Source organism: Ochotona princeps, chromosome 12, assembly GCF_030435755.1.
Source record: "Ochotona princeps isolate mOchPri1 chromosome 12, mOchPri1.hap1, whole genome shotgun sequence".
Taxonomy (NCBI): Eukaryota; Metazoa; Chordata; class Mammalia; order Lagomorpha; family Ochotonidae; genus Ochotona; species Ochotona princeps.
The window spans coordinates 3,895,434-3,919,766 of record NC_080843.1 but is presented as its reverse complement, the minus strand read 5'-3'; the positions used below and the strand labels follow the sequence as shown (position 1 = coordinate 3,919,766).

Sequence of the window (24,333 nt, the reverse complement as noted above, 5' to 3'; positions counted from 1 at the left end):
AGAGCATGCAGGTTTCAAACAAGGGGACCCTCACATCTGCAGAAATCTCAACTCAGTACTGAACACAGGCTTGACAGAACTCTGAGAATTACTGTGAGCTGGGGGTCAGTGTGTACTGAGAAGTAGAGACCAAGGAGCTATGCAGGGAGTGTTTCACACTACTTTCTTCTTTAAGGATTTACTTATTTATTTGAAAGGCAGAGAGAGAGAGAGAGAGAATGGGAGACGCCTTCCATCTGCCGATTCATCCTCCAAATGGCCAGGCTCAAGCCAGGGGCTTCATCTGTGTCTCCCATAGGGTGGCAGGAACCCAAGAACACTGGCCACCTCCTGCTGCTTTTCTTAGGACATGAAGCAGGGAGCTGGATCAGAGGTGGAATGGCCAGGACCTTGAAGTGGCCTCAGATGGCATGGTAGTGTTTCAGGTCAGCCCAACTCTTTCCTGAAGAACTTCTTAGTATCAAACCTTCCACAATCTCACCCTGCTTAAGATGCAGAGGAATTGACCGCATTCAGAACACTGCTGCTTTTAAGCCCTTACTGGTTAAGCCAGGATCAAAGCACCTTCCATCATGTTATCTTCGGGTAAGCACCACACGTGGCACTTAACACGCAAAACAGATGATGCTACGCTGGGGCCCTGTGGGCAAGACAGGAAACCCCCCCTTTCCTGCACACGTTCAGTTCTCGCTGCATCACATTAAAGCATAAACATGGCTTTGTGCAACACATGTTTCTCTAAATCAAGTTTTACACAGATACGCCATGAAGTGAAAGAACATCAAGAGAAAGCCAACACCCAGGCAGGCAGGCAGGCAGGCACGCGAGTGCCACAGGAGGCCGGCTGCTTCTGAAATGGTCATGGCCCATGATGGGGCCACCTGGTGTCTGCGCCTTGCCCCCAGGAGGCCAAGAACCAGAAGACAAGAAGGAAACAGGCCAACTACATGTTTATGTTATGTATTACATTGAGAATTACAGATGGACTTCATACAATTTATGTAAACAGAAGAAGGTATATGAAAATCCAACATGGTGAGTTTCTTAGTAATGCCATTTTTTTTTAATGACACACAGTGAGTCCTATATGTTACAAGCAAGTCAGTAAGCAGAGCTCTGCTTTTGTAACCAGGGAGTGTCTGTTTGTTGTTCCTTTGAGATTGTTTAGAAACATGGACAAGTTAGATGACATAGCATACTTACATCCTGAATGTTTTGTACTCTTCAACACACTTACTCTACGCGGGCATGGAAAACGTTTTCAGAGCAGAACAGTGTGATGACAACTGGCTCATGGTGCATGCAGACATAGATTTCTTCTGGGTGTTGGGATAATATTCATCCTGCAACCCAAGAGAGCATAGGGCCAGGCTCCCGTACATGGGAAGGCTACTGCTAAAATACCCAAACAAAAGGTGGTTAGAGACAGGTGTTCCAAAGTCTGTTGATATGTAACCCAAATGAAAAGCAAAGACAAGCAACAATGCTTCAGGTTGCAGAGAAGAGAAGAAACACAGCCAGCCTGGGGCCAGGCTCCCAGGTCAGAAGGGACACACTCCACAGGACAGCCCCCGGGGCACTGGTGCCTGCTCTGGGAGTCAGGGCTGATGCTATGGGAAGCGAGCTACACTGAGCAGAAACAGGCAACTCCTATGGTGTTTCCCAATTAATCATTCTGAAGCACAACAATAGATGTCATGACTTTGAATCCGACATGGAGACAATAGGATGTGGAAAAAATCCAGACATTCTGCAGCAGGCTTGCCAAAGCTAACAGGCCTGCAGTGAAATTATCTGATACTACAATCATATTTTTTACCCATGGACTACCCATCGAACTTAGCCCATTGGTTTTAAAAGGTTATTCACTAGACTGTAATACCTCTGTGTGGAATACTGTGGATAAATCTAATAATCTAAATTAGACATTAGTCTTTAGTAATCTAAATTAGATCTCTGAAAAATTCAACATTTCAACTTTGCATTCATAACTGTAAAATTCTTCACAGTCATACTGTGAGAAAGCATTCTTAATCAACTAGAACATGGCAGAATGAAGAATTCAGCAGAAGTTCTCACTCCCACTGTAAATCAGTGCTTGTTTAAAATACTGGCATGATGCAGTGATCCCTAACCCAGCCAATGGGAGCTCAGTGCCCAGCCCTTTACACGCTGTGACGCCACATCTGCACTATTCTCTGGCCAGACGCACACTTCCAGTGCTTCCAGTGGGGCTGGAGGGGGGTCAAAGGATGCATGTGGACAAGTTACCATCCAAAAGCGGGTAAAAATGTCAGCAATCGAATGCAAACGTCAAGCTGAGACAGATAGGTCAGAACACAGAGGAACAGACAGCAACAAGCAGTGTCTGTGACCACACACACACCAGGGCCAGGTGAAGCCCTTCTTGACAGCCTGATGAAGGTGTCGCTCAGAAATGCTGTGTAAAAGTTTCCACTAAGTGTCAATTCAGGCACAGCCACTGCCACCTGATATAGGGCAGGCAGAATCTAAGGGAATGACATATTTAATGCTGCTGCATCATCTGAGCAGGTGCCGTGTGCCTGGGAGACAGGGCCAGCCACTCGCACATTGGACACGGTGGTTTCTGTGCTGTGATGATGTATAGAACATGAAGGGGAGCTGGTGGGGGGAAGAGGGAGGTGGGCAGGAGGTGGGGCAGGAAGCTCTGTGTGCAGCAAACAGCTGACGACATGATGAATCAGGGGAGAATGCACTTTACTTTTCCACAGAGAACTAATTTTATGCTGTCTTTCCTTCCAGAATAAATCCTCAGAGTACAGCCCCGCAGGGCATGATGACATTTCAGCCTGTGCTGGACATGTGGACTGTGGAAGGGTTGCTGACCTCACCCCGTGACATCACAGGCAGCTCAGTCTGTGTGTATCCACTCTGATGCTGAATGAAGGATGAAATCCTTGACCAGGCATCTCAGAAAATGCACCTGTCACTGACACAGGACTGTGTGTGTTAACTCGGTAGAAAGCAGCCACATGCATGTAGCTCATGTTACTGCTTGCAGAGACAAACTTTAGAGACGGGTTTGCATCTGCAACTGCTTTGCGGCCCCTGCATGGGGGGTTTAGAGTAAGATTTTACCATTTTTGCTTTCAAAATTCTTAACAATAAGCCTTCAATGCTTTTATGAGCAGGTCAAATTATTATTATTATTATTTTAATGTACAGCTTCAAAGGAAAAAAATTGTACCAGTTTCTTGAAGTAGTTTTCCTAAGTCTGACTTTATAAAGAAGCATTTCAAATAGTTCAGTCCTTTAGACTTTTAAACTTTTGATGCAATTCTTTAGGAAGCACAGTCTGAACTGGGCCTATATAAGATATCAGTTTATGAGTACTCCAAAAGCTAGAGCAACATACAACCTATTTACTCAAATAATAAAAAAAAAATGTGGGATAGTTGTATTTTATGTTTACTCACAATGCCTAAATCTGGGAGTTGCTACTGGTTAAAGGAACCTGAATCCCTGCCTCTTCCCAGCAGTCAGCAAGTCACATGAGTATTCCCAAGCCACTGTTGTGATTTAACAGCAATCTGAGTTTATCATGCGCTGGAAAAGGGGCACTTTCCCTATCAAATGCTTCTATTTCTTCTAGTGAACACCAACAGGGAAGAGGAGCAGTCAGTGTGAGAACTGGGGAGCAAGACACTGCCCGAGGACAGTCTGAAGAAAGTCGGCCGGGGTCTTTCCAGTCCCCTCTTCCTGGAGGAGAGAGCCCTGTCCTGGATCAGCGCGAGCCAACCTTGTGTATCCCTGCGGAGCCAGAACAGCACTGGCTCCTCCCTACAGTGCCGTGTGCAGCTGAGGGCACACATCACGTGAATGCGATGGCACACACCATCAGGTGGCGCTGCACCTGAGTAGGATACTCTTCACAGGTCCCAAACAGTACAGCTTTGTTTTAATGTAAGTAAATAAAAGCAAGGCCCCAGAAAGATAGGAGCAATAGCTCCCATAAGAAATGCTGGGTAAATTTTTTTCCCTTTTTTGGTGGATGGCACTTTACTGCCCCCTTTTGCACTGTAACATCAGAACAAGTCTCTACACAGACTTAATTTTGAAACTGGAGAGATCGTGGGGAGTAGCAAGGGGGTGTCAGGTTCATAGAGAATGAGGTTACCAGACACCAAGGCTTAGAGTAACAAGCAATTACCATTAAACTTGAAGCAAGTGCACCACCATCTTCTCTGCGGCTTTAACTGCCTCCCAAAATAAGGCAGTAACTGGAGGCTGCAATGGACATTCCTGGCTTTAATTTGAATATATATGTGTGTTGGAACAATCGCCTGTTTTCACAGGTGCCCCTTCTTTTACACTTTTTCTAAAACAAATATCATCTGCAACATGAACCCCATTTATTCAGGGACAAGCAGAGGGGCCTAAAAGTGAGCCACACAATGGGGGCCCATTACGGTATTCTAGCCCAGGAGCCAGGCAGTGGGCGTGTGGGTTTCAAACTTCACACCAATGACAGGCCAATCTTTTCAAGAAAAAGCAAGATGAGAAGCACAGAAACCCAAATACCTGGGGAGCCCACAGTGCACAAACCAGTTAAACAACTCCGCAAGGTGAGGCCATTGTGTGTCTCGCCACCTGCGCATGCACATATGCAGCAAAAAGGGTAATTAAACCACAGTCCGCAGAAAGTTTTATTTATCAAATACTAATCTGTAACGACAGAACTTCAGGGCCAATTCTTGGCACGACGACCTCAGCGTGCACTGAGTCTCCGTGTGCTGGTGGGCACACTTGCATTTAAACTTCATCCATTTCCCTCTGTCACTCTACAGTTACTGTACCAGTCAAAATAATATTAAATTTCACAGCCTACAGTGCTGCACAATTGAATGAAAACTGACTCCTTTTGATGTTAATCTGGTTTTTTTATTTGTGATATCATGCTCAAAACACTGGTGGTGACTAAAGCGAATTTTATTTTAAAATGCTCTAGGAAAGTATTCTTCATAGTTTATGCATTTTTTCCCTAGGAAAATGACACAAATATTTACTTCATTTTAATCTATACCCTGACTGCTGCGGTCATTCACAGAGGGGCAGGCCTGTAACAAGCGAGGATGAACAGGCGCCTCGTACGGACACTTCCCTGATCTGCAGGAACACAGCCCTCCTGCGGACACTTCCACGATCTACACGCCAAATTTCAGTGATGCGCAGCTGTTGTTCTGGCCTTTCTGTTCACAGGTTAAAAGAGACCAGACAGATTTCTGTTAGGAAATTAAAACTAATCGTCAACAACCTAACTCAAAACAAAAAATCTGTATCAAGCCCTCCTGTAAAGTTGAAGCTGGGCCATGCAGTGGGAGAGCGGAGCCAGGGAGTGATGTCACGGATGCCAGGCCCTGTCCTGCAAGCTCCGCTCTCGAAGCGAGGGTTTCATAAGCCTGGAGACAAGAGACACTGCCGGCTCCTTTCCCAACAGTAATCTGTCTGCACCTGCACAGTCTTGTTTCAAACCAGGCTTTTTGCAAGAGTCTATAAAGGAAGGTGGGACCCATGTTATTTATAGGGCTTTCACAGAGAAGGAAGCTCTGAGCTCCTTGCTGGCTGGTTCTGTGTTGTTTTAGACAACAGGCGTTCACATTCATTTGCGCATTTACCCAAGAGGGGAAAACCACGTACAGATGAAAGGCATATGGAAATCATACGGGTAGTGGTGTGGCATTTTAAAAACCTGAAAAGATGCAATGAACCTCTTGCTGGGTGCACAGCGACATCACCACACGGAGTCAGGAAGCATGCGCCTTGCAGATCGGCCCTGCCCAGCCCTCCTCGCCTACTGCCACACTTGGTTTTCAATCTCAGGGAATGCTGTCCATTCATTCACATTTTGTGAAAATGAAGGTGTTGCTCTCTGCTGGGGCAGAGCGCTGAGGGAGTCTGCACGGAGGAGACGCCCGCCTGCTCCAGCACTGTGGACCTCTGCTGCCTGTCTCCCCTCCCCCTCAGACTGGGAGCTCAGTAGCTGTTTGTGTGATGAAAGTGAATAAATTAGTAAGGAAAGCATGAGAGATAAAATCTCTCGGGCCTCTCCCTGCCAGGCTATCATTGCAAGGCCTTCAACCCAGTTCAGGAGACTGGGTGCAAGTGCTTCCCAGGCAGGTGAATGGCTGCCCCCCAGACACTCCCCTCACCTGAGCAGGAGAGGCGTGAGTGCCAGAGTGATAAAGACAAATGACAGGTGACATCTTCCTGAGCTTCTGTGACTTTGCTACAGCCCAGGCAGAGGAAGAGAAAGAGAGAAAAGGAGAGAGATGAGACAGAGAAAGGAAACAGAGAGGTGAGAGGAAGACAGAGAAGCAGAGAGCGAGAGGAGGCTACAAAATTGAAACTTCAAGAGTATGACAGGTTTGGGCTGTGGCCTTCTTACAGTACAGATCACCCCAAAATTGGGCATTTTATAGAAATGTGAATGTCATGCCACTGTTAGCATTATTTCCTGCTCAGTTACCACACACAGTCTGAAATTATTCTGGCCAGAAACCTGAAATACCAGGAGTTAAAAAGCTCTATGGTATTCAGGCAGGGGGCGGCTGAACGAAAGGGAAGTAGGAGATGTGCTGGGGCCCGTGTTCTCCAAGGCATGACGGCTGGGAGCTGCCGACTCCGGCCCACGTGGCTCCCAGGTGAGCAGATAATGGGCACAGCAGAAGCACAGGGCAAGAGGCGCCACCCAGTCAAGAGCACCTCAGGCCCCCAGCGCCCGCAGCCCCAGCTTCCTTAAACAAACTGCTCCAAACTTGCAGAACATCAAAAGCCAGATGGGCTGTACTGAATGAATCCGCAGGCAAGGTGCCAGAATCCCAGTTTGCTGTAGAAATAGGCCTGGACTTGATTTGAGTCTTCTCAGCTCTGACAAGCTGGAAGCTGGCATGGATCCCAAAATCCAAAATAAAATGGCATTTAATTGTGACTAGACTCTGAAAAAGATGTCTTACTCTCCCCTCAGCCTGACATCTCAGTATCTAACCAAAATAACCCTCCTCCAAAATCAGACCTCTTTTTCTCCCAGCTAGAAGTAGTCAAATGCTTAAATTTCTTAAGAGGAAAATATTAACAAAGGAGTAATACTCAAGAAAACCATAAATAACACATGCTGCATTAACTGTCTCTTTTAAGTGGGCTGATCGTTATTCTGTTTCCATTGGATACACACAACCTTGTTTTTTCAAAGATTTACTTAAGATGGCATGTCCATTGTAACAGCAACTACAAATCAAAATGGATAAGGGAAGAATTATACCCCAATATTTCTTCTCACCCATCTTGTGAACAGCTGCTTTGAGGAAGCACACATTTAATTTATTTACACCCTAACTTCATTATTTCACAGGATAAAATGGTAGAGAATTAAGAGGGACACAGCACCCAGAAACCTGGGTTCAAATCCATCCATTAACTATATATAGTTAAGTTCATTAAGCCATTTGACTTCAGTCTCCTTGATGGTTTCATGGGGATGATAAAAGGAGCTTATGGTTAGCATGAAGTTTCAGGAACATTTAGAACAGCTGGTACCTGGTAAATGCCTTACACAATTGCTGCTAGTTGGAATAAATGATGTCTACCAGGTACCCAAGAAACACAAGATACTAATGCAACAATGGTACCTTTTCATCCCTACAGCTTAAGTGCATGTATTCATTCAACAATCCAATGTCTGCTATGCCTTTTATGAGAATAAACCAACGAACTCCAAGATGTGAGAGTGTGGTTAGATAGCTGAATGGGTATGTACAGGAAAGTTTAATTCAGATGGGAAATAAAAAGATGCTTTATATAGCAGGAAGGCTTCAAGAGCCAGTGGCAGGTAACAACATAGAACATAACGAAAGAGTTGAAAATTTCATGTTAGTGGCTTTGTTAATGGAGTATTTTTACTTTCTTCTTTGGATGTGGAAGGCAAATTGAACCAAAGCCAGGCACATAGTAGACACCCAATTAATTTTTATTAATAATATCTGACATTTATTAGCTTGTTGTATCAAGCACAGAGCTAAACTCTTTGAATACACTCAATCATCAGCCCAATTCCACAACTCTTTCCTCAGCACTGTTTAGTGTCATCTCTATTTTAGAGATGGACAATGGAGAGACAGAGTATTATTCCCCAAATGCACAGCTTGTTAAAGGCCAACCTGCCCTGGACCCTCACGGCCAAATTCTAGAGCATGTGCTTCTGGTTAAACTGAAGGGGCCCCTGCCCCACTGCCTGTACTAAACTGAACTGCCAAACCTATCCGTTATCACACTCATTTTAAAAAAGCGACAGGTCCCAATAATTCCCACAGTGAGGCAGTGGTCTGTGAGCTCACTGGCCTACTTGTCCTGTCTGCCAGCTCTGTTCTGTGCTCTGGCCAGATGGACGGAGCAGAGGTGCTGTTTGCATACGGACACTTGAGGGACACATGTTGCCCTGAGCCTAAGACTTAACTAGTTTCTCTTTCAGTTACTTCTGCTTTGCTCAGAGATGCCTTCTCCTCCCTGGCTGTTCATGGGAGCCTTTTTAAGATAAGTAGCAGGCACTCCTGGCCCTGCCCCTGACCCCTTCCTCTCAGTATACTGCCATGGCCCTGGGCTAGGCCCCCGAGTCTGTATGGTGCTGGATTCTGCCTGGCTTTCTCTCCACAAGTTTCAGAGTTTATCTCTGGAGTATAGAGATTGTTGAGCTTTGTAAAAGGGCACTTTTAAAGTGTGCACAAAAATTTAGTTCAAAAGTATATATTTCTGGCAAGTAAAAAAAAAGTTTGGATCTGGTGCATTAGCCTAGCGGCTGAAGTCCTTGCCTTGCACGAGCTGAGGTTCCATATGGGCACCAGTTCATGTCCCAGTTGCCCTATTTCCCATCCAGCTCCCTGCTTGTGGCCTGGGAAAGCAGTGGAGGATGGCCCAAAACCTTGTGACCCTGCACCCAATAGGAAACCCAGAAGAAACTCCTGGCTCTTGGCTTTGGCTCAGCTCCAGCCATTGCGGCCACTTGGGGAGTGAATCAGTGCACGGAAGATCTTCCTTTCTGTCTCTCCTCCTCTCTGTATATTTGAGTCTCCAAAATAAATAAATAAATAAATAAAACTTTGGGAAAAAAAGTTTGCAGTTCATGCACAGTTTTTTTTCAAAATATGCAATCTCCAACAAACTTATAGAAGATACCACATATTCTCAAAGTGTAGTAAAGGCCTAACACAGTCAAGGTCAAACTATCTCCCCTCAGTAGTCTAGGTATCTTATTCCTGGCTCTGCAAACCAACAACGGGACAGGGAGCAGCAAAGCAAGTGACCCTCAAACAGCTCTTAAAACTGGGATGACCTCACATTGAATTGTTTTCCTTAAAAGTTGATCTAGGGGGCCCGGCGCTGTCCCCAGCAGCAAAAGTCCTCACCTTGAAAGCACCGGGATCCCATATGGGTGCCGGTTCTAATCCCGGCAGCTCCACTTCCCATTCAGTTCCCTGCTTGTGGCCTGGGAAAGCAGTTGAGGACAGCCCAAAGCCTTGGGACCCTGCATCCGAGTGGGAGACCTGAAAGAAGTTCCAGGTTCCCGGCTTCGGATCGGTACAGCACCGGCCGTTGCTATCACTTGGGGAGTGAATCATTAGACGGAAGATCTTCCTCTCTGTCTCTCCTCCTCTCTGTATATCTGACTTTGTGATAAAAATAAATGAATCTTTAAAAAAAAAAGTTGATCTAGGGCAATGGTTTTCAAAGTGTGATCTCCCAGCACGTGCACTAGCTAGGAGCTGTTAGAAATGCAAATTCCCCAGACCTGCCCTCAGACTTCAGAAATCAAGAATCCATATTTGCAGAAGCCTGGCAGGTGACTGTGTATCCTGAAGTTCAAGAGGAAGGTAGACCTCTGGCAGTGGAGAGTAGGCAGCCACCTGGACCTGGGCTGTGTGTTTGATGTCCCCAGCCTGCTGAGATGAAGTTGTGTTTGGTGTAGACTTGATAGGAACCAGCTGTCCCACCAGCGAGTTCTGCCCTTTCTGCTGAACTGCAACGCCACAGAGAAGGAAGAGGAGAGGTGTTATGGGTGCAGTCAGTGACAGCCAGCACCCGTTGACAGTGGGCAGATGAAATTTGGCTGTGTTCTCTACCCTCTGTCCTGAAGGTGGGTCCTTACAGCAATGGAATGTTAATTCCATCCTCAACCACCCCCCACATCCTAAATTAGCCAGGATATTGGAAGTCCAATTAGTCTAGGTGTTTTTAGCTACAAGCCCAGCTCCTGTTCCTGCCATCCCAACGAGCACTAATCAACTCCTTAGCCCACCTGTGACTCACCTATCAACTGAGAGGGGACAGTATTGCATTGTTGTGTAACCACTCTCCTCATAAGCCCCTTTAAAAGGCCCATAAAGCAGGAGCTCTCTCTCTTTCTGGCCAGGTGCATCCGTTACTCTGGCACCTTGAATCTTGGCTGACCCAGGACAGGTAATCCCCTGAGCATGGTCCCTGTGTATTGCTTAGGTGGGACAATGGATATAATAATGTTGTTTCTGGTTTGTGTGCTGTCAGGAGTTCCAGGAGAGGTGAGGCCTAGCAGTAGTCGAATGTGGGCAGAGAAGCCAGGAAAAGATGAATGTCTGCAGCTTTGTGAGTGTGTCCAGGTTGTCCGTTGCATGTCTCTCAGGATGATTTACATTGTTGGAGAAGCCGGGACATAGGTCTTCAGCTTAATGGATGGACTTAAGGGTAATGACCATTTGTTCCTTTTGGGATTATGTTTGGTTGGATAGCCGTATGGACTTGTGATTTGCTATTGTGCTCTATTAGCACCAAGCTTGATTAAGAAAGACTCCTTAATAAATCTTAGACATGTCTGGTGTGATCTCGCTTGCACCCCACAACAAAGTCACATTTGATTCATGTCATACAGACAGAACTCAGCTAGGAGAAATTGTAACCCATTTGCCCCTAAAAAAGTACAAAGGACTCAAGGCCCGGGGAAGCTTCTCGTTTTTTGTTTTCATCTAAAATGCACCCAAATATAATTTTGGCAGTTCAGTGAAAAACATTTTCTAACTTCTTCCAGTCAGGCAGATTCTCAACTTGACACTCACTCATTTGCAGTTCTGTTTCAGGAGGTTGGTGGAACGGGCAAGCACTGAAATTTGGAAGGTTTTTTCAGGTCACAAAAGCACGCCATGCCTCAGCTGCACTGGATCAGGCTGGAAGAGATCACTGGAAAGCCACTTTGGGCTTCGAGAGAACAATCCTGTGACACGCATGTGCGCGAGCAGCCTGCAGAAGGTGTGGACTGGGAAGCAGCAGGCAGTTGGGTCCCACAGTTGCTGTAATCACCTACTTTTGTGCAACACAAACACACTGACTCTTCTGGTTTCAAAAATGTGATAATGCTCATGACTGCTTGGATTCTGGGTGATGTGGGAGTGGTGTACGTGGAAGGTCCCAACTAAGGACTCAGTGGCCATGGGGACATCACTAGCAAGCACTGGGACGCTGGGACAATGGCACAGGTACCAGTCATACTGTAATTAAAGCTGCACACAACTGAATGCAAATCATAATTAAAGAATGTGCATTGTTTAAGCACTTCCTACCGAGTCAACTCTACAGTAGTGTGAAACGCTGTAGCACAGGGGCAAACAGCTTCACAAAAGGCCAGCTGATTCTGAAGCCCCACCCCTCATGGAGCCCACATTCAGACTGGACAGAACAACCTAGGAACACTTCTCCTCAGCCAATTTCTTCCTCTTATTTTATGTAGAGAATCCTCGAGGGCAGAAGCAACCTATTTGTCTTTGAATAGAGCCTTCTTAGGGAGAAGGGTTGGGGGGACCAGCAAGGATGCACTCACAAAGTGCTTTGGATCAAGATTACATATTTATATTTGTAAAGGAGAATGTTTTACTGGCTTAGAGGCACTGCTGATACTCCGGCAGGATCACAGAAGCAGGTTGCCTGGGTGTGCATTCCTACTCTTTCCCTGGCTGGCTTACCTAGCACACTTCTCAAATATGTTCACCCAAGTAGCAGGCAAAACGAAAAGCTGGGTGAGGGTTAGTAAACAAATAGCAGGCCTTTCTCGCATCATTTCTTTAATCACTTTAACCCTGTTCCTAACAGAAAGCTGCAGGCCAGGGCAATTCAGCTGCTGCTTTTGTCCATGTCTGCCATAAATATGCACCAGTGTGCATCTGAAAAGCTGAAGGGGCCCGCAAGCTTGCTGGACATTTATCATGTTCTGTTCCCTGTTAACAAGCAAATACTTTAGTTGAATGGGCCATTAGCAATCATTGTCAAATGCAGAATGCAAGGTGCTAGGATGTGACCAGCTTGTAAATTAGGCGGGGGTCCCTTCTTTTGATGAATCTGGACAGATGAAATAGATCCTTTGATACAGGTTACCGAATTACGCTAGAGAGAGGAGACAAGCAGGCCCCGGTATGCTGCAGGTCCCTGTATAGTCATTCTGAAACCTAGCTGATGAAAACTACATGGTAATGACTCTACTCATTCTCATAGCAATGAGAAAACCAGACAACAAACGCAATAACGTATCTATAGCCCAAACAGATGGTCAGGTCAGCTGAGAATCAGGAACACAATCAACAAAATGGGTTTAAAAAAGAATTAGTTGGGATTTAATGGCAATCTTTCATCATTCAGTTACAGAAGCAGAAGTCTAAAAGCCTCATGTTGTTAAACAAAAACAGGACTGAATTCCCCTTTGTAAAACAACCCCCCCAGGACCCACTCCATCAGAACAGACACTTGGGGTGTTTGCAATCTTGGCTGTTTTCTCCAGCTGAAGAGTCCAGACGCCTAAAGAAAGGCCAAGGCCTTTCTGCAATTGCCAAATAGCGGGCAATAACGCAGCGTCTTTCCTCTCTGGCTCGACCCAAGTGCGGATGTCGCTCTGTGTGGAACCCCTTCCTGGCCTCAATGGCTGACTTTGTTTAATGGCTAAGATGGGAAGCATGGAAAGCAAAAACAAAACGCTGGCTTATTTACGAGATTGTTGAAGACAGACAGCAGTGGGACTCAACAGCCTGGAGATGTTCTCCACTTGCAAGCCGGGCAGCACAAACATCTTTATAACCCTCTGGTTTACACTGAGGGGTCTGTCCCATCCGCCTCAAAGGCTAAGCCTCGCACTGAGGTGTAGCCTGTTCTTTAGATAGAACCTTCTGGCTCCGGCATACAGGGCAAGTGCTAATTTGAATGAAAGGCAAATTCTCTGTCCCACCTTTCAAAACTTTATCATCTCTCTTTTTTTTTTTTTTCCAGGGTGGAAATGACAAAATTCACAGCAGAGCTCTCTGCCGGAGGAAGCATGGGCAGCACTGATGTACCTTTGCTCCCCAAGCAGAGGTCTGAAAGATGCTGCAAGCTGAAGTCTCTGTTTTCAGATAACCCCAGCCCTACCTATCCCTCTGGTCTCTGTTCCTTCCCAGCAGGTCCCTGCCTGAAGCCCAAATAGATTAAGGCAAGCACTGAGAAATTGCGGGGTTAATCCTACAGAATGGCAGCCGCTGTTAGGCCAGGAGTTAAAAAGGAAAGATCTTCCTTGCCCTAACAATTACAGTGATCTGAAGTTTTCATCAGCCCATCACAAGCTATAAAAAGGCAGCCAATGAAATCTACCTTGGCCATATTATCCACCACCAATGAGCAAGAACTGGGCAGCTTTTCTTTGCTGCCCTCCCCCTCCCAGACCCCAAGTGGAGCTTTGACACTTTCTAATCCCAGTTACCAAGTCTGTGTGGTTCTCACATAATACCCGGCAGCCTGGAACGGGCGCCTTGGCCTTGGCACCCTTTTCAGAGACGTGTCATTTCTAACATCAAGCTAATCTATATGTTGCCATGGCTTCCCCTTTACATCTCATGAACTGCATGGATTTACCACATTATTTTTATCTGAAAGACAGAAAATGGTGGTTTTATTGCCATACAATCAGCTTACTGCTGCTAGTTTCTCTATGCCTTTTTACCATACTTCAATCAAAAGGGATCAGTTTCTTTATGTCCTGCCCTTGAATTACATTACATCTGTAAAGACCTAGTCTGGGTTGTAATCCCCTTATTAACTATGACCAGGGTTGATTTGCCTAAAAATAAAAGCAAATTGTGTCAGACCCTTTCACTTTGTTTTTGATTCGGAACTACAAAATGGATTACTAAAGAAATCTTCAGAGTTCACACGGGCCGTATAGTGCTGAATTTAAAATGAGAATTAAACAAGTTAGACAGGGGAGCCGTGTCACGGGTTTACGGTTTCCATCACGGGAGAAGGGCTGAAATGCTTTGTATTCGTTGGCTTAGAGAGACAATGAAGCCACAGGAGTTTTTCCAAGCTGTTCGGAACCGTCCATTCCGTCCGTTCCCTACCCAGCCCTCCTTGCTTGTATCCTCCCCGCAGCTCCATTTTAATCCCTCCCAGCCTTCCCCCTGAAAAGGGGGAGCTGCTCCTGTCCAAGGGAGCTAATTCCTGACCAGGAGCCCTTAGCTCAGCGGGTCCTGCATATTTCAATCAAAATATTTTAAACAGTCAACATTCCTCTCTAAGGTTCTGCTCTGCTACACAAAGGGTGAGCTCATCAGCAAACCCATGTAGATGCAGAAGCAGGTGGCCTGAAAAACAGGTTCCTGAATCAGCAGCCAAGGTAGGCTGCTGAGGGTCGTCCTCACCAGCTTCCTTAGAAGGGTGCTTCTTTCTACACTGCCACTAAAGATTTGAAGAGTTTTTCTAAGATGCTGAAACATCTTTTCTAAAACATGTCTTAAAAAATTAGGGTCCACATTGTATTTTCCCGTTCCCTGCCACTCCCACTGCTTTGATGCATGGCTGCAGTCACATGGGATCTCAAACTGGCTCTCATCAGGTGCACGTGCTCTCAAGCAGTGTTCAAAGTTGGGGTGTCACACTTCAGTTCCTGGGTGCCACCCAAAGTATCACAGGGAAAGAGACAGCAAGGATTCCAATGTCTGAAAGTGATTATCATGTGGCCCACCAACCTGAGGACTCACCCAGTAAGTGTATAGACAAGGTTTTAGGATAATTAATATAAATACACCGCTCACGCCTCGGCTATTCCCACGCGCGGCTTCCACGCGGCCCCCTGCTGAGGGCTGCGCCACCTGTGCAGAGACCTGACTTGGAAAAGCCTTGGAACACTGCGGCCATCTGCATCTTTGTCAGCAGCTCGGCCTGAGATTCAGAAGCAAGTGCTTCTCCAACCATCTTCACCTGCGGTTCGGGCTCCTGAAGCTCCAGGCTGCAATGCTGAAGGTTAAGAAGTGCCGTCCTGAGACACAGGCTTCCCAGGTAACTTCTCATCTGAGAAGCAGGCTGGCAAGCACGGTGGGAGGTGTCGTTCCAGCTCCGTCTTTGTGCCTGGCCTGGCGCGGCCTTCCAGCGGAACAAGGACAGTCTATTACCTACAGTTAATCATCCTGACAAAATGTGAGGAATGTGGATGTGAAAGCACTAACAATTCCAGCCCTGGTGCTTTGTGCGTTTTCCCCTCTTTCTATTAAAACCGACAAGATTAACCCAAATACAAACTGCAGAGCATAGTTCAAGGGGCTATTCAATCAGTGGTGAATGTACATTTGTTTACTTACAAAAATAAGAATTTCAGACACAATGGAAGGCAGGCTGGCTTATATATGTTATTGAACCACACTGTTTAAACAGCACTATCCATTGTACTTTATTTTATCAATCTCTGACAGGCCTGTATTTATTCAGAGCTTGGCTCTGGGGAAGCCCCTGCATTGGAGGTTATCTGGATATTTTCCAGCCATTCTTTAGGATCAAGTCAATCAATACCAGGAATTCAGTATTATGTCGGGGGAAAAATTACACGGGGCAAGCCAAACGCTTTGTGAACTAGCATATGCTGCCCACGGAGCAGGAACAACCCTCCATACAGCCTTGAAGGCCTGACCGCCATTTGTGAACTAGCATATGCTGCCCACGGAGCAGGAACAACCCTCCATACAGCCTTGAAGGCCTGACCGCTATTTCAGCAAACTCTCTTCACTCTTTCCAGAATATCAGCCCAACACTCATTCGCGCTCTCTAGAACAAAGTCAGTATTTTTCTAGAGGAGTCAACTATTTTATACTGACAAAAACATGATTCTTGGGCAAAAAATTGTCACTTTGTCAATTAGAAATGGAAGCTAGGCTTTGCCAATCTCTCCCAAATGAGGGGGGGAAAAAAAAGCCTGACCTAAGCGGCTGTGTCTGACCCACGTGTGCCAGGGGTGACCTAACAGAACAGCCGCCTGTGTGGCAGTGCACACAACTCCTTTAGATTGTTCCAGAAACTCGGGCCCCGGAGCAGCAATGAAAAGATGAAAGTAGTTATGGAGACACAGAACTTGGAAGAGAGTTTCTGAACCTCTCTCTCACTCAAACAGCCGCTGTGTGTTCCCCGTGGGGACCACTTGCTGAAAAGGCTGACCCCCCAAAAGAAACAGACCTAACATCTGATGGTGGCTTCATCATAAACGGACTGTCCACAGTTCATATGAACTGGTGGGAAACTTCAACGCTTTGGACTACCTGTCTGCCACCTACTTGCTGACCGAAACTTTCTTTTGGAAGCAAACGTGTAACTTCCCCAAGTAAAGCAACTCACTGGCACCAGGACTGGTGTGTGTGTGTTCCCACTCTGAACCCTGGCAAAGACTCTTCTGTCTCACCCCTCCAGTCAGAAACCTCCCTGGTCTCTCAAGCCAGCCACTTGGGCGGCGGACTCTGCCAAGCAGCTCCTTTTCCAGGGCCGCGGCATCCAGGCCCGCGGGCAAGCCATTACATCACAATCCTCCAGGAAATTTCACTATGGAGGGCGCGGAGCAACAGCCCCGGGAACAGTGCGGGTGCACCGCCGCCTACTCCAAGGGCCTCTCGCTGGTCCCTAACCGGTGGCCTCGCCCGGTAAGGGCACGTTAACCCAAGTCCTTAGGACCCGGGTAAAGTCTCTCTAGCCTCCAGCATTCCCCAGCACAGGACAAAAAGGTCTTCCTATCCAAACCTCAGGCTGAAAGCGCTGTAGTCGACTTTCTACCCCTTCTGCAAGTCTTTCTAACCCTCCTCTTAGCTAACCAGAATGCAAGGATACAGGTATTGACCCGAACGCTGAAGGGGTTAACGTAAATGTCTTGCAAGCAGATTTAAATATAGATATGAAGTCCCCGTGGGGATGGGGAGGAGGGTGGGCCCTAGGCCGTGCCAAGGGAAAGTGGAAGGCGGCGGGCGGCGGGCCGCGGCCCGGGGGCGGGGCGGGCGGGCGCGCTTTCGGCGTCCAAGAGTGACCTCTGTAGGCGCTCGGCGAGGCGGCCGCCGGCGCCGGCTCCGCGCGCTCCCAGCCCTGCGCTCCGCCGCCCCACCTGGTGCCTCCGGCCCTGGTGTCGCTGGGAAGGCGCCAGCGCCACAGTTTGGTCGGCTACGAGACCAGAAGAACTGGCAGGCGGCTGGCCTGAGTAACTTCTAAATTGCAACATGGTTTGGAGGTGCCACCCAGCATCACCAGAGGATGCTCGTTCAAAGCCATCTCTAATCGCGATGTTTCTGATCTTTTAGTGGAGAAATTCGGGGTTCACATGTTGGTAACACCGACCGCTTTTGAGATGCGTTCTCCATTAATTCCCCCACACCCCAACTTGCTGAACTTCAATCAGACCACCGACAGGGCTTGGAGGAGGGTGCAAAGCCTCTCTCTGGAAGGCAGCCGCCATCTGCGCACTTTACCCAAGTTTCTCCAGGTTAAGAACCCACGATTTTGAGCGTTATTTGTTTGCTGGGATCCAAAATGCACCCCGAGAACGAGGTGACGAGGTAATACGCAATACCAAAGGCACAACCACCACAGGCAGGACCACATACACACATTTAGGGATGCGCGGCGTTTTCCAAATCTTGAATCTACTCGGAAGCCGATACCGACAATTGTGTCTCCCCACAACGCCCTACGCTCTCCCTAACGCACCCTTTAGTACCAGCAAGTCGGGGCCACAGATTTTTGTGCCCTCTCCCACCCAGGGTACCCCCAATGCGAGGCAAAGCTCTCGGGAGTGGCGCCAAGCAGGCAGGGCCCTGAGGTGCAGCAGAAACCGTTCTCGAAAATCCGAGCTCCTGGCACCGGTTCAGAGAGGAAGGCAAGGCAGAGGCCGGCGCATCGGGAGCCGCCCGGGAGGGGCCCCAGGCCGGTCTCCTGCGCCGGGAGCCCGCGTCACGCCGCCAGATTTCGGCCGCCGAGCTCCCCGGAGCTTCCTCGGCCGGCGGCGCGGAGGCGCCCGGGCTCCGGGGCGCTGAAGGCAGCGCCGGGCTCCGGCTCGAGGGACGCTCCAGCGCCGCCTGCGCCCTGCCGACACCGGCATCCCCGCCAGGCTCCGGGGCCAGCCGGTGCCCGCACGCCCGCAGCGCCGTTGGCGGCCCCGTCCTCCATCTTCGGAGAGCGGCGAGGGTCACCACGCGCCTCTCCCCGGACGCGACACCCGAGCCCCACGGGAGCTTCCCAGCGGTCCGGGCCGCTAGGGGAACCAGGAAGACCAGAGCCGGAGAGGGTGCCCCTTCGAGCCGGTCCTCGGGCAGGGAAGCCAACTCAGGCGACCTGTGCGAGCGAAAAGCGCAGCAGGCGGCAGGCAGCGGACCGAGGCTCCAGTATCGGCTCCGCGGCCCGACCCCTTCCTCCCGCCCGGACGGCGCGGCGGCCCCGGCGCGGGCAACGCCAGGGCTCGCGGAGGCCACTTACTTGGAGTTCGAGGAATTCCAATAGATAGGCTCTAAAACTATCGATCTGGAAATCGCAGTTCTGCACAAAACCATCAAAACTCCCCAGCAGTACTTCCACACGGAGTCCCTCCTCACGGCCATGGCCAAGCCGCTCCCAGTCCGGGCACCCTGGGCAGCCGAGAGGCAAGACGAGAGCCGGGACCCGCAGTCCTCCGGGGCAGACACGAGGGAGGCCGCAGGCGCCCGCAGGCAGGCGGCTCCGGGGCGCGCCGAGCAGCGCGCGGGGTCGCTGGAGCCAAGGTGTGCGCTCGCCCTGCGGGGCCCTCAGGGCGCGAGGCGGGAGCGCACGCGCGGGGCGCGGCGGCCTGGCGGGCTCGGGGTTCCGGGGCGCCGCGCCGGACGCAGCTCGGATGGACGGCTCTCGTGCGGCTCCAGCGTGCCGGGAGGGCGAGCGGGTGCGGGGTGGCAGGGAGGTCGCGGGGCCAGGACACAAAGGCCCGAAGCAGAGACCCGACTCGGCGCGGGACGGCGGGCGCTGCGCTGCGCCCGGAGCGGGGCTGCCTCCGACTATAGATCCAGGGGCGCCGGCAGCGGCCCGAGCGCGCGTCGGCGCGTTTCCATGTCCCGTAGCGCGGATCTGTGAAGGGCGCCTCGGTCCTCGGGTTCCCTGCCCGCCGAGCAGGTGGGAGGACGCTCGGTCCCCGCCGCGGGCGCCGAACCCGCGCGGGCCTTTGTGTGCGGGGAGGGCGCCGGGACCGGCTCCGCGAGCAGCTCCTCGATCCGGCGGGCGAAGCCGTCCCCGCCGAGGAGAGTCAGCGCGGCCGGCGCGCTGTCAGAGCGCTATAAACGCGGGGCCCCGCCCCGAGCCGCGCAGTCCATTGGCCCGCCGCTCCACAGCCGCGCGCCGGTTGGACGGCCAGCCCGTCCGTCCACCGCCCCCGCCCGACATTGGGCGCCGCGAGGCGGGGCACGGGCTGACAGGTGAGCCCCGCCCCCGGCTCCGAGCGGGCGGCGCAAGGGGAGCGTGGTGGAGCGGGCGCCCGGGAAGGAGAGGGGGCCCCGCGAGCGCGCAGAGCGCCCCGGAGCAGCGGGCGCCCGGGAAGGAGAGGGGGCCCCGCGAGCGCGCAGAGCGCCCCGGAGCAGCGGACGCCCCGGAGCTGCGGGCACTCTCCCCAGTGCTCGGGAACGGCCACGTGCGAGGCCGCGACGGTCACCTGTGCCCGCAAGGCCTCCGGCGCGCCTTCAGAGGCAGCCGACGGTCGAGGGGGCGAAGGGCTCGCGGGGTGCAGTCGGAGACCCGGGGTTCCTTCGGGCTTTCGTCTGTGGGGTGCGAGTCGCACAGAGCACACGCGCGCTCCCTCCGACGCCCGCTGGCACTGGTGGTGGTGCGGAGGATGGGGATGGAGGGGTCCTCACTTAACGGAGGTCCCGCACGGACATTCAGGCGCTAGCAGAGTCCACGGGCCAGGGAAGGCGGCCCAAGTCGGCGGCTGACGGCGGGGGAAGCGGCAACTCCGGCTCGCTCCTGCAGCCTGCTTGCTTTGCGCTCCCGCCGCCGGCGCCCAGGCCCACGCACGCGCGGGGAGACTCCCCCTCTGCAGGGTCCACGGAGGTTCAAGTCCACGCCCGTGCTTCTTGCTCAGCGCCCCGAAGACCCAGGTGGAGAGGTGGCTGGAATTCCTCTCGCCATGGACTGCGCGTTCCGGGATCCGCCGCTCCCGGCACTTGCACGGACCCACAGCACCCACTAGCGGCCGGCCGCGGCGCGCGGCGCCCTGCGAGCTCGGGGTGCCCTCACTCCTGGCCCTGCCCTGCCCTGGCCGCGGTGCCCGCACTCCTGGCCCTGCCCTGCCCTCCCTGCCCTGGTCGCGGTGCCCGCACGCCTGGCCCTGCCCTGCCCTGGCCGCGGTGCCCGCACTCCTGGCCCTACCCTGCCCTCGCCGCGGTGCCCGCACTCCTGGCCCTGCCCTCGCCGGCCGCGGTGCCCGCACTCCTGGCCCTGTCTGCTCTGCCCTCCCTGCCCTGGCCGGCCGCGGTGCCCGCACTCCTGGCCCTACCTGCCCTGCCCTGGCCAGCCGCGGTGCCTGCACTCCTGGCCCTGCCTGCTCTGCCCTCCCTACCCTGGCCGGCCGCGGTGCCCGCATGCCTGGCCCTGCCCTCCCTGCCCTGGCCGGCCGCGGTGCCCGCACTCCTGGCCCTGCCCTGCCCGACCGGATCATGGCGTCCCGCGAAGCTCGGGTCCCATCAGTCAACTCGCAATACGCGGTACGTTCCCGTCTTGTGGGTTACGGTCCACACCGCGGTGTCCTGGTGTGCCTAACTGCACGAACCCCAGAGCAGTCCTACAGCTTCTGTAACCAGTTTATTCTTTCGGTGGGAGACAATAAAGGAGCCTATAGCGAAACTAAATTTATTAACTTAGTTTCCCCACCTTCTTTGTAATACTTTGTATTGCTTTCCTTAGTGTGTGTTTTTAACAGAACTTAAATGTTTCCATCGCTGTGTTAGCAGTCTGTGTCGGACTGGTTCATTAGCACGAAAACAAGCTAAGGCTGGAGTGCGCAGTGCACTCAAATTCAAATAGGTCTTGGAATGAAAAAAAAAAAAAAGCTGAGAGACGGGATATCGATTCTAATTTACCGGCAGATCTCCAATAAGACTTAGGAAACCGGAAGGGGCTGGCGCCATTATCTGTAACTTCATGGGAGGACAAATGGACCGCTTCCATCGTGTATATATATATATATATATATATACATATATATATATATATATATATATATATATATAACTTCACTGAAATCTAATACCAGCGAATTAAACTTTTTTTTCTAGAGAATGGGATTCAAAGACAAACTTTATTGCAAACAATGCTCAAATTCGTATATCTGAGAGAGTTTACGGTTAACTCAAATGTGTACTATACAAAAGCTATGCATGCCCTTAAAATATACTTGCAGCTAAAGCAGCTTAATTTTATTTTTTGGTACTAAGATATCCTCGTGTTAGCTGAACTAACGGGATTTTGGAAGAGGGTTTCATACTTAAAATTTGTATTGTGGAATTTATTTATGACCTCTTAACTCACTACATCCTCTCGGCAAGGAAACCAGAGCAAATAAAGGAAATCTGCATTGTCTGAAAATAGCCCAGCTTCCAAAAACACTGTTTACAGAGCAGGTACTCTGTCATCCAAAGCATTTTACCTTGGGGAAAATGTAAATACTTTAAAAAAAATCACTTGTTTTGAGAACAAAGTGTATAACCGAAAGTAGTCCTTCACAGGTTACTACTGAAGAACGCGTAGATGGACGTGAACTATTTGCTGTCAGATAATAGCTTCAGCAACAGCAAACGATTTTGAGATGTTTCCTATTATTTCATTGCAAGTTGCAGTAATTAAAAACATCCCCTGAAGCCATCTCTTTCCTACATATGCCAAACAATGTATATGCCACATCACCATGTACCAAGCAAAAATGTAAGTCACTAAGAACTAATCACAATATATACTTCCTTGCATTTTGACTTCAATCTAATTTCATTAGGATGGGAAGAGATTAAACTGTAATCAAATGAATGAGCATTTGGAAATCACTAAGTCAGTTCTGGAAGTTAGCTGTAGCGACGTGGCAAGTACGCAAGTTGGCTGGGTACTTGTCATTTCCTAAAAGGCACACGAGGTCCTTGGCACGCCTGGCGGGTTTTGGCCGTAGGATGCTCGCTTGTTCCCGGGAAGGTCTCCTGCCACATTTTATGACCAGTAAGCACAGGAAGTTTGCTGCTGTCTCAGTGTCAGAGCTGTGAATGTTTTGGCGAGTCTCTACTGGAACCACATGCTGTTCCTTGGCAGTGTTTGCTGTTCCATTCGGGTCATTCAAGTTTTTACAACTCCAGCAAATCATTTTGAACAATTTACCTCCATGAGGATGATCCTGAAGAATGGAAACAAATCAAAGCCCTTTCTTACAATCAAGCTCGCCATGCAAGCTCCTGTTTGCTTGGCATTCCACCTACTGCACACCAGCCTGTTTCTAAGTTATCTTGGGCAAGAGCATCATTTTCTCCTCTGGAAGTTGGGTGAAAAGCCCTTCCAGTTCACACAGCATTCCTTATGGAAACAAAATACCTTATGCAGCCTCTTCACCTTACGGAGCTTTTTAAAACCAAAATACTCTTCAGGGCACACTGCTGTGTCCTCTCGTTTTCCACTACTCGTCACTTCAGTCCCTTTTAAGCAAATGGTACACATGACAGGCACACGAAGCTCCCAGGAACTAGGGCACCTGGGGTGCAAAGGCTTGGAGCATCCGCCCAGCCCTCCTTACCACCAACCGGACCGGGCAGGGTGGCAGGGATGAAAGGACAGGTGACCTCAAGCTGTGTGTCTGGAGTCCATCATTTATTCTAATTGAACCTCTGAAAGGATTTCCACTTTTGGATTTACTCAAAATAGACAGCATATATGAAACTAAATGCTGGTGGACGACCAGACGGCCTTCACCAAGGGAGTAACATGCTTGCTCCCTTGATCCCATCTGACAATGAGGTTCTTGGAACCAACTGCAACCACATAATCTTTTAATTCCTTACTTTACCTGTCATTTAATCCATAATGAAAGTGGACAAATGAGAAGGAAACAAACGAACAGGTAAGTGGAAAAAACTATTTTATTCTAACAATCCAGGAAATCTATCCATCTTGGCAAACACACTGATGCAATTAAAAGCACACAACTATATCATAGTGAAACTGCTGAATCACTGTAAAGTTTTTTTAAGTCAAAAATATTGAATTATTACTACACCTTCCTGGGAACTCAAGAAAATTGCAATCATTTAATGGCGTCCACTTCAACTTAAAAACCCAGTAACAATTTAGGTCTGAAAGCACTTATTGCTGAATGTGTTGTACAGCCTAATAGATATAAAAAGCAAGCAATCTGACATATAGTACTTTGTAAAATCAGGACAAAGTTTCAAGGAATTAAATTTGCTGGGCAGGCGGCTGGGACAACCCCCACCTCCCGCCCTCCCCTCCCACACACTCTCCCTGAAGTCTCTATACCCTCTGCCATTATTTCCCAGCTCCAAACCACCAACTGTAGCAATCACCTATCAGGAAACATGACCTAATCCTCCTGAGTAAGTAATGCTGAGTGGAGTGAGTGTGATGCAGTCGCTTAGCAAAGGGTAAACTTTCTAAGTGACTGCACCCTCCCCGACTCTGTAGAGCAAAGATGCTGCTGCAATCCAAACCATACTGAAACACATGGCCTGCTGAGGCGCTTCGGTCCCCCAGTCCAAACTGCTAGCTTGAAGCCCTTGATTTTACCTTAGGTACTTTAGGAAACTAATAATGCTCCTAGTATTTCACAAGGTTCCTGGAGAAAATCAAGATTCCCAAATGTTAAGATAATCTGTCTCCAGCATTTATAGCTAGCAGTGCCAAATGATGGGCAGTTGGGGTGTAAAGCAGGCTGACACGGCTCAGTGCTGAGTCTCCAATGGTAACAGCTCAACAGGAACTGTCCTGCAGAGGAAAACTAAGGCTATTTAATAATGT

General features: G+C 49.7%; 1 protein-coding gene across 1 annotated transcript in view; it reads right to left on the bottom strand.

The window, feature by feature from the left end:
* The window catches only part of EFNB2 (ephrin B2), a 42,814-nt gene extending 23,768 nt beyond the window's left edge, over positions 1–19,046 (bottom strand). Inside the window, exon 1 of the mRNA XM_004577360.2 lies at positions 18,787–19,046. Within this exon, the coding sequence (XP_004577417.1) occupies positions 18,787–18,908 (122 nt within the window). The 5' untranslated portion in view covers positions 18,909–19,046. The remainder of the gene's footprint in view (positions 1–18,786) is intronic.
* Between the last annotated feature and the right edge of the window lie 5,287 nt (positions 19,047–24,333).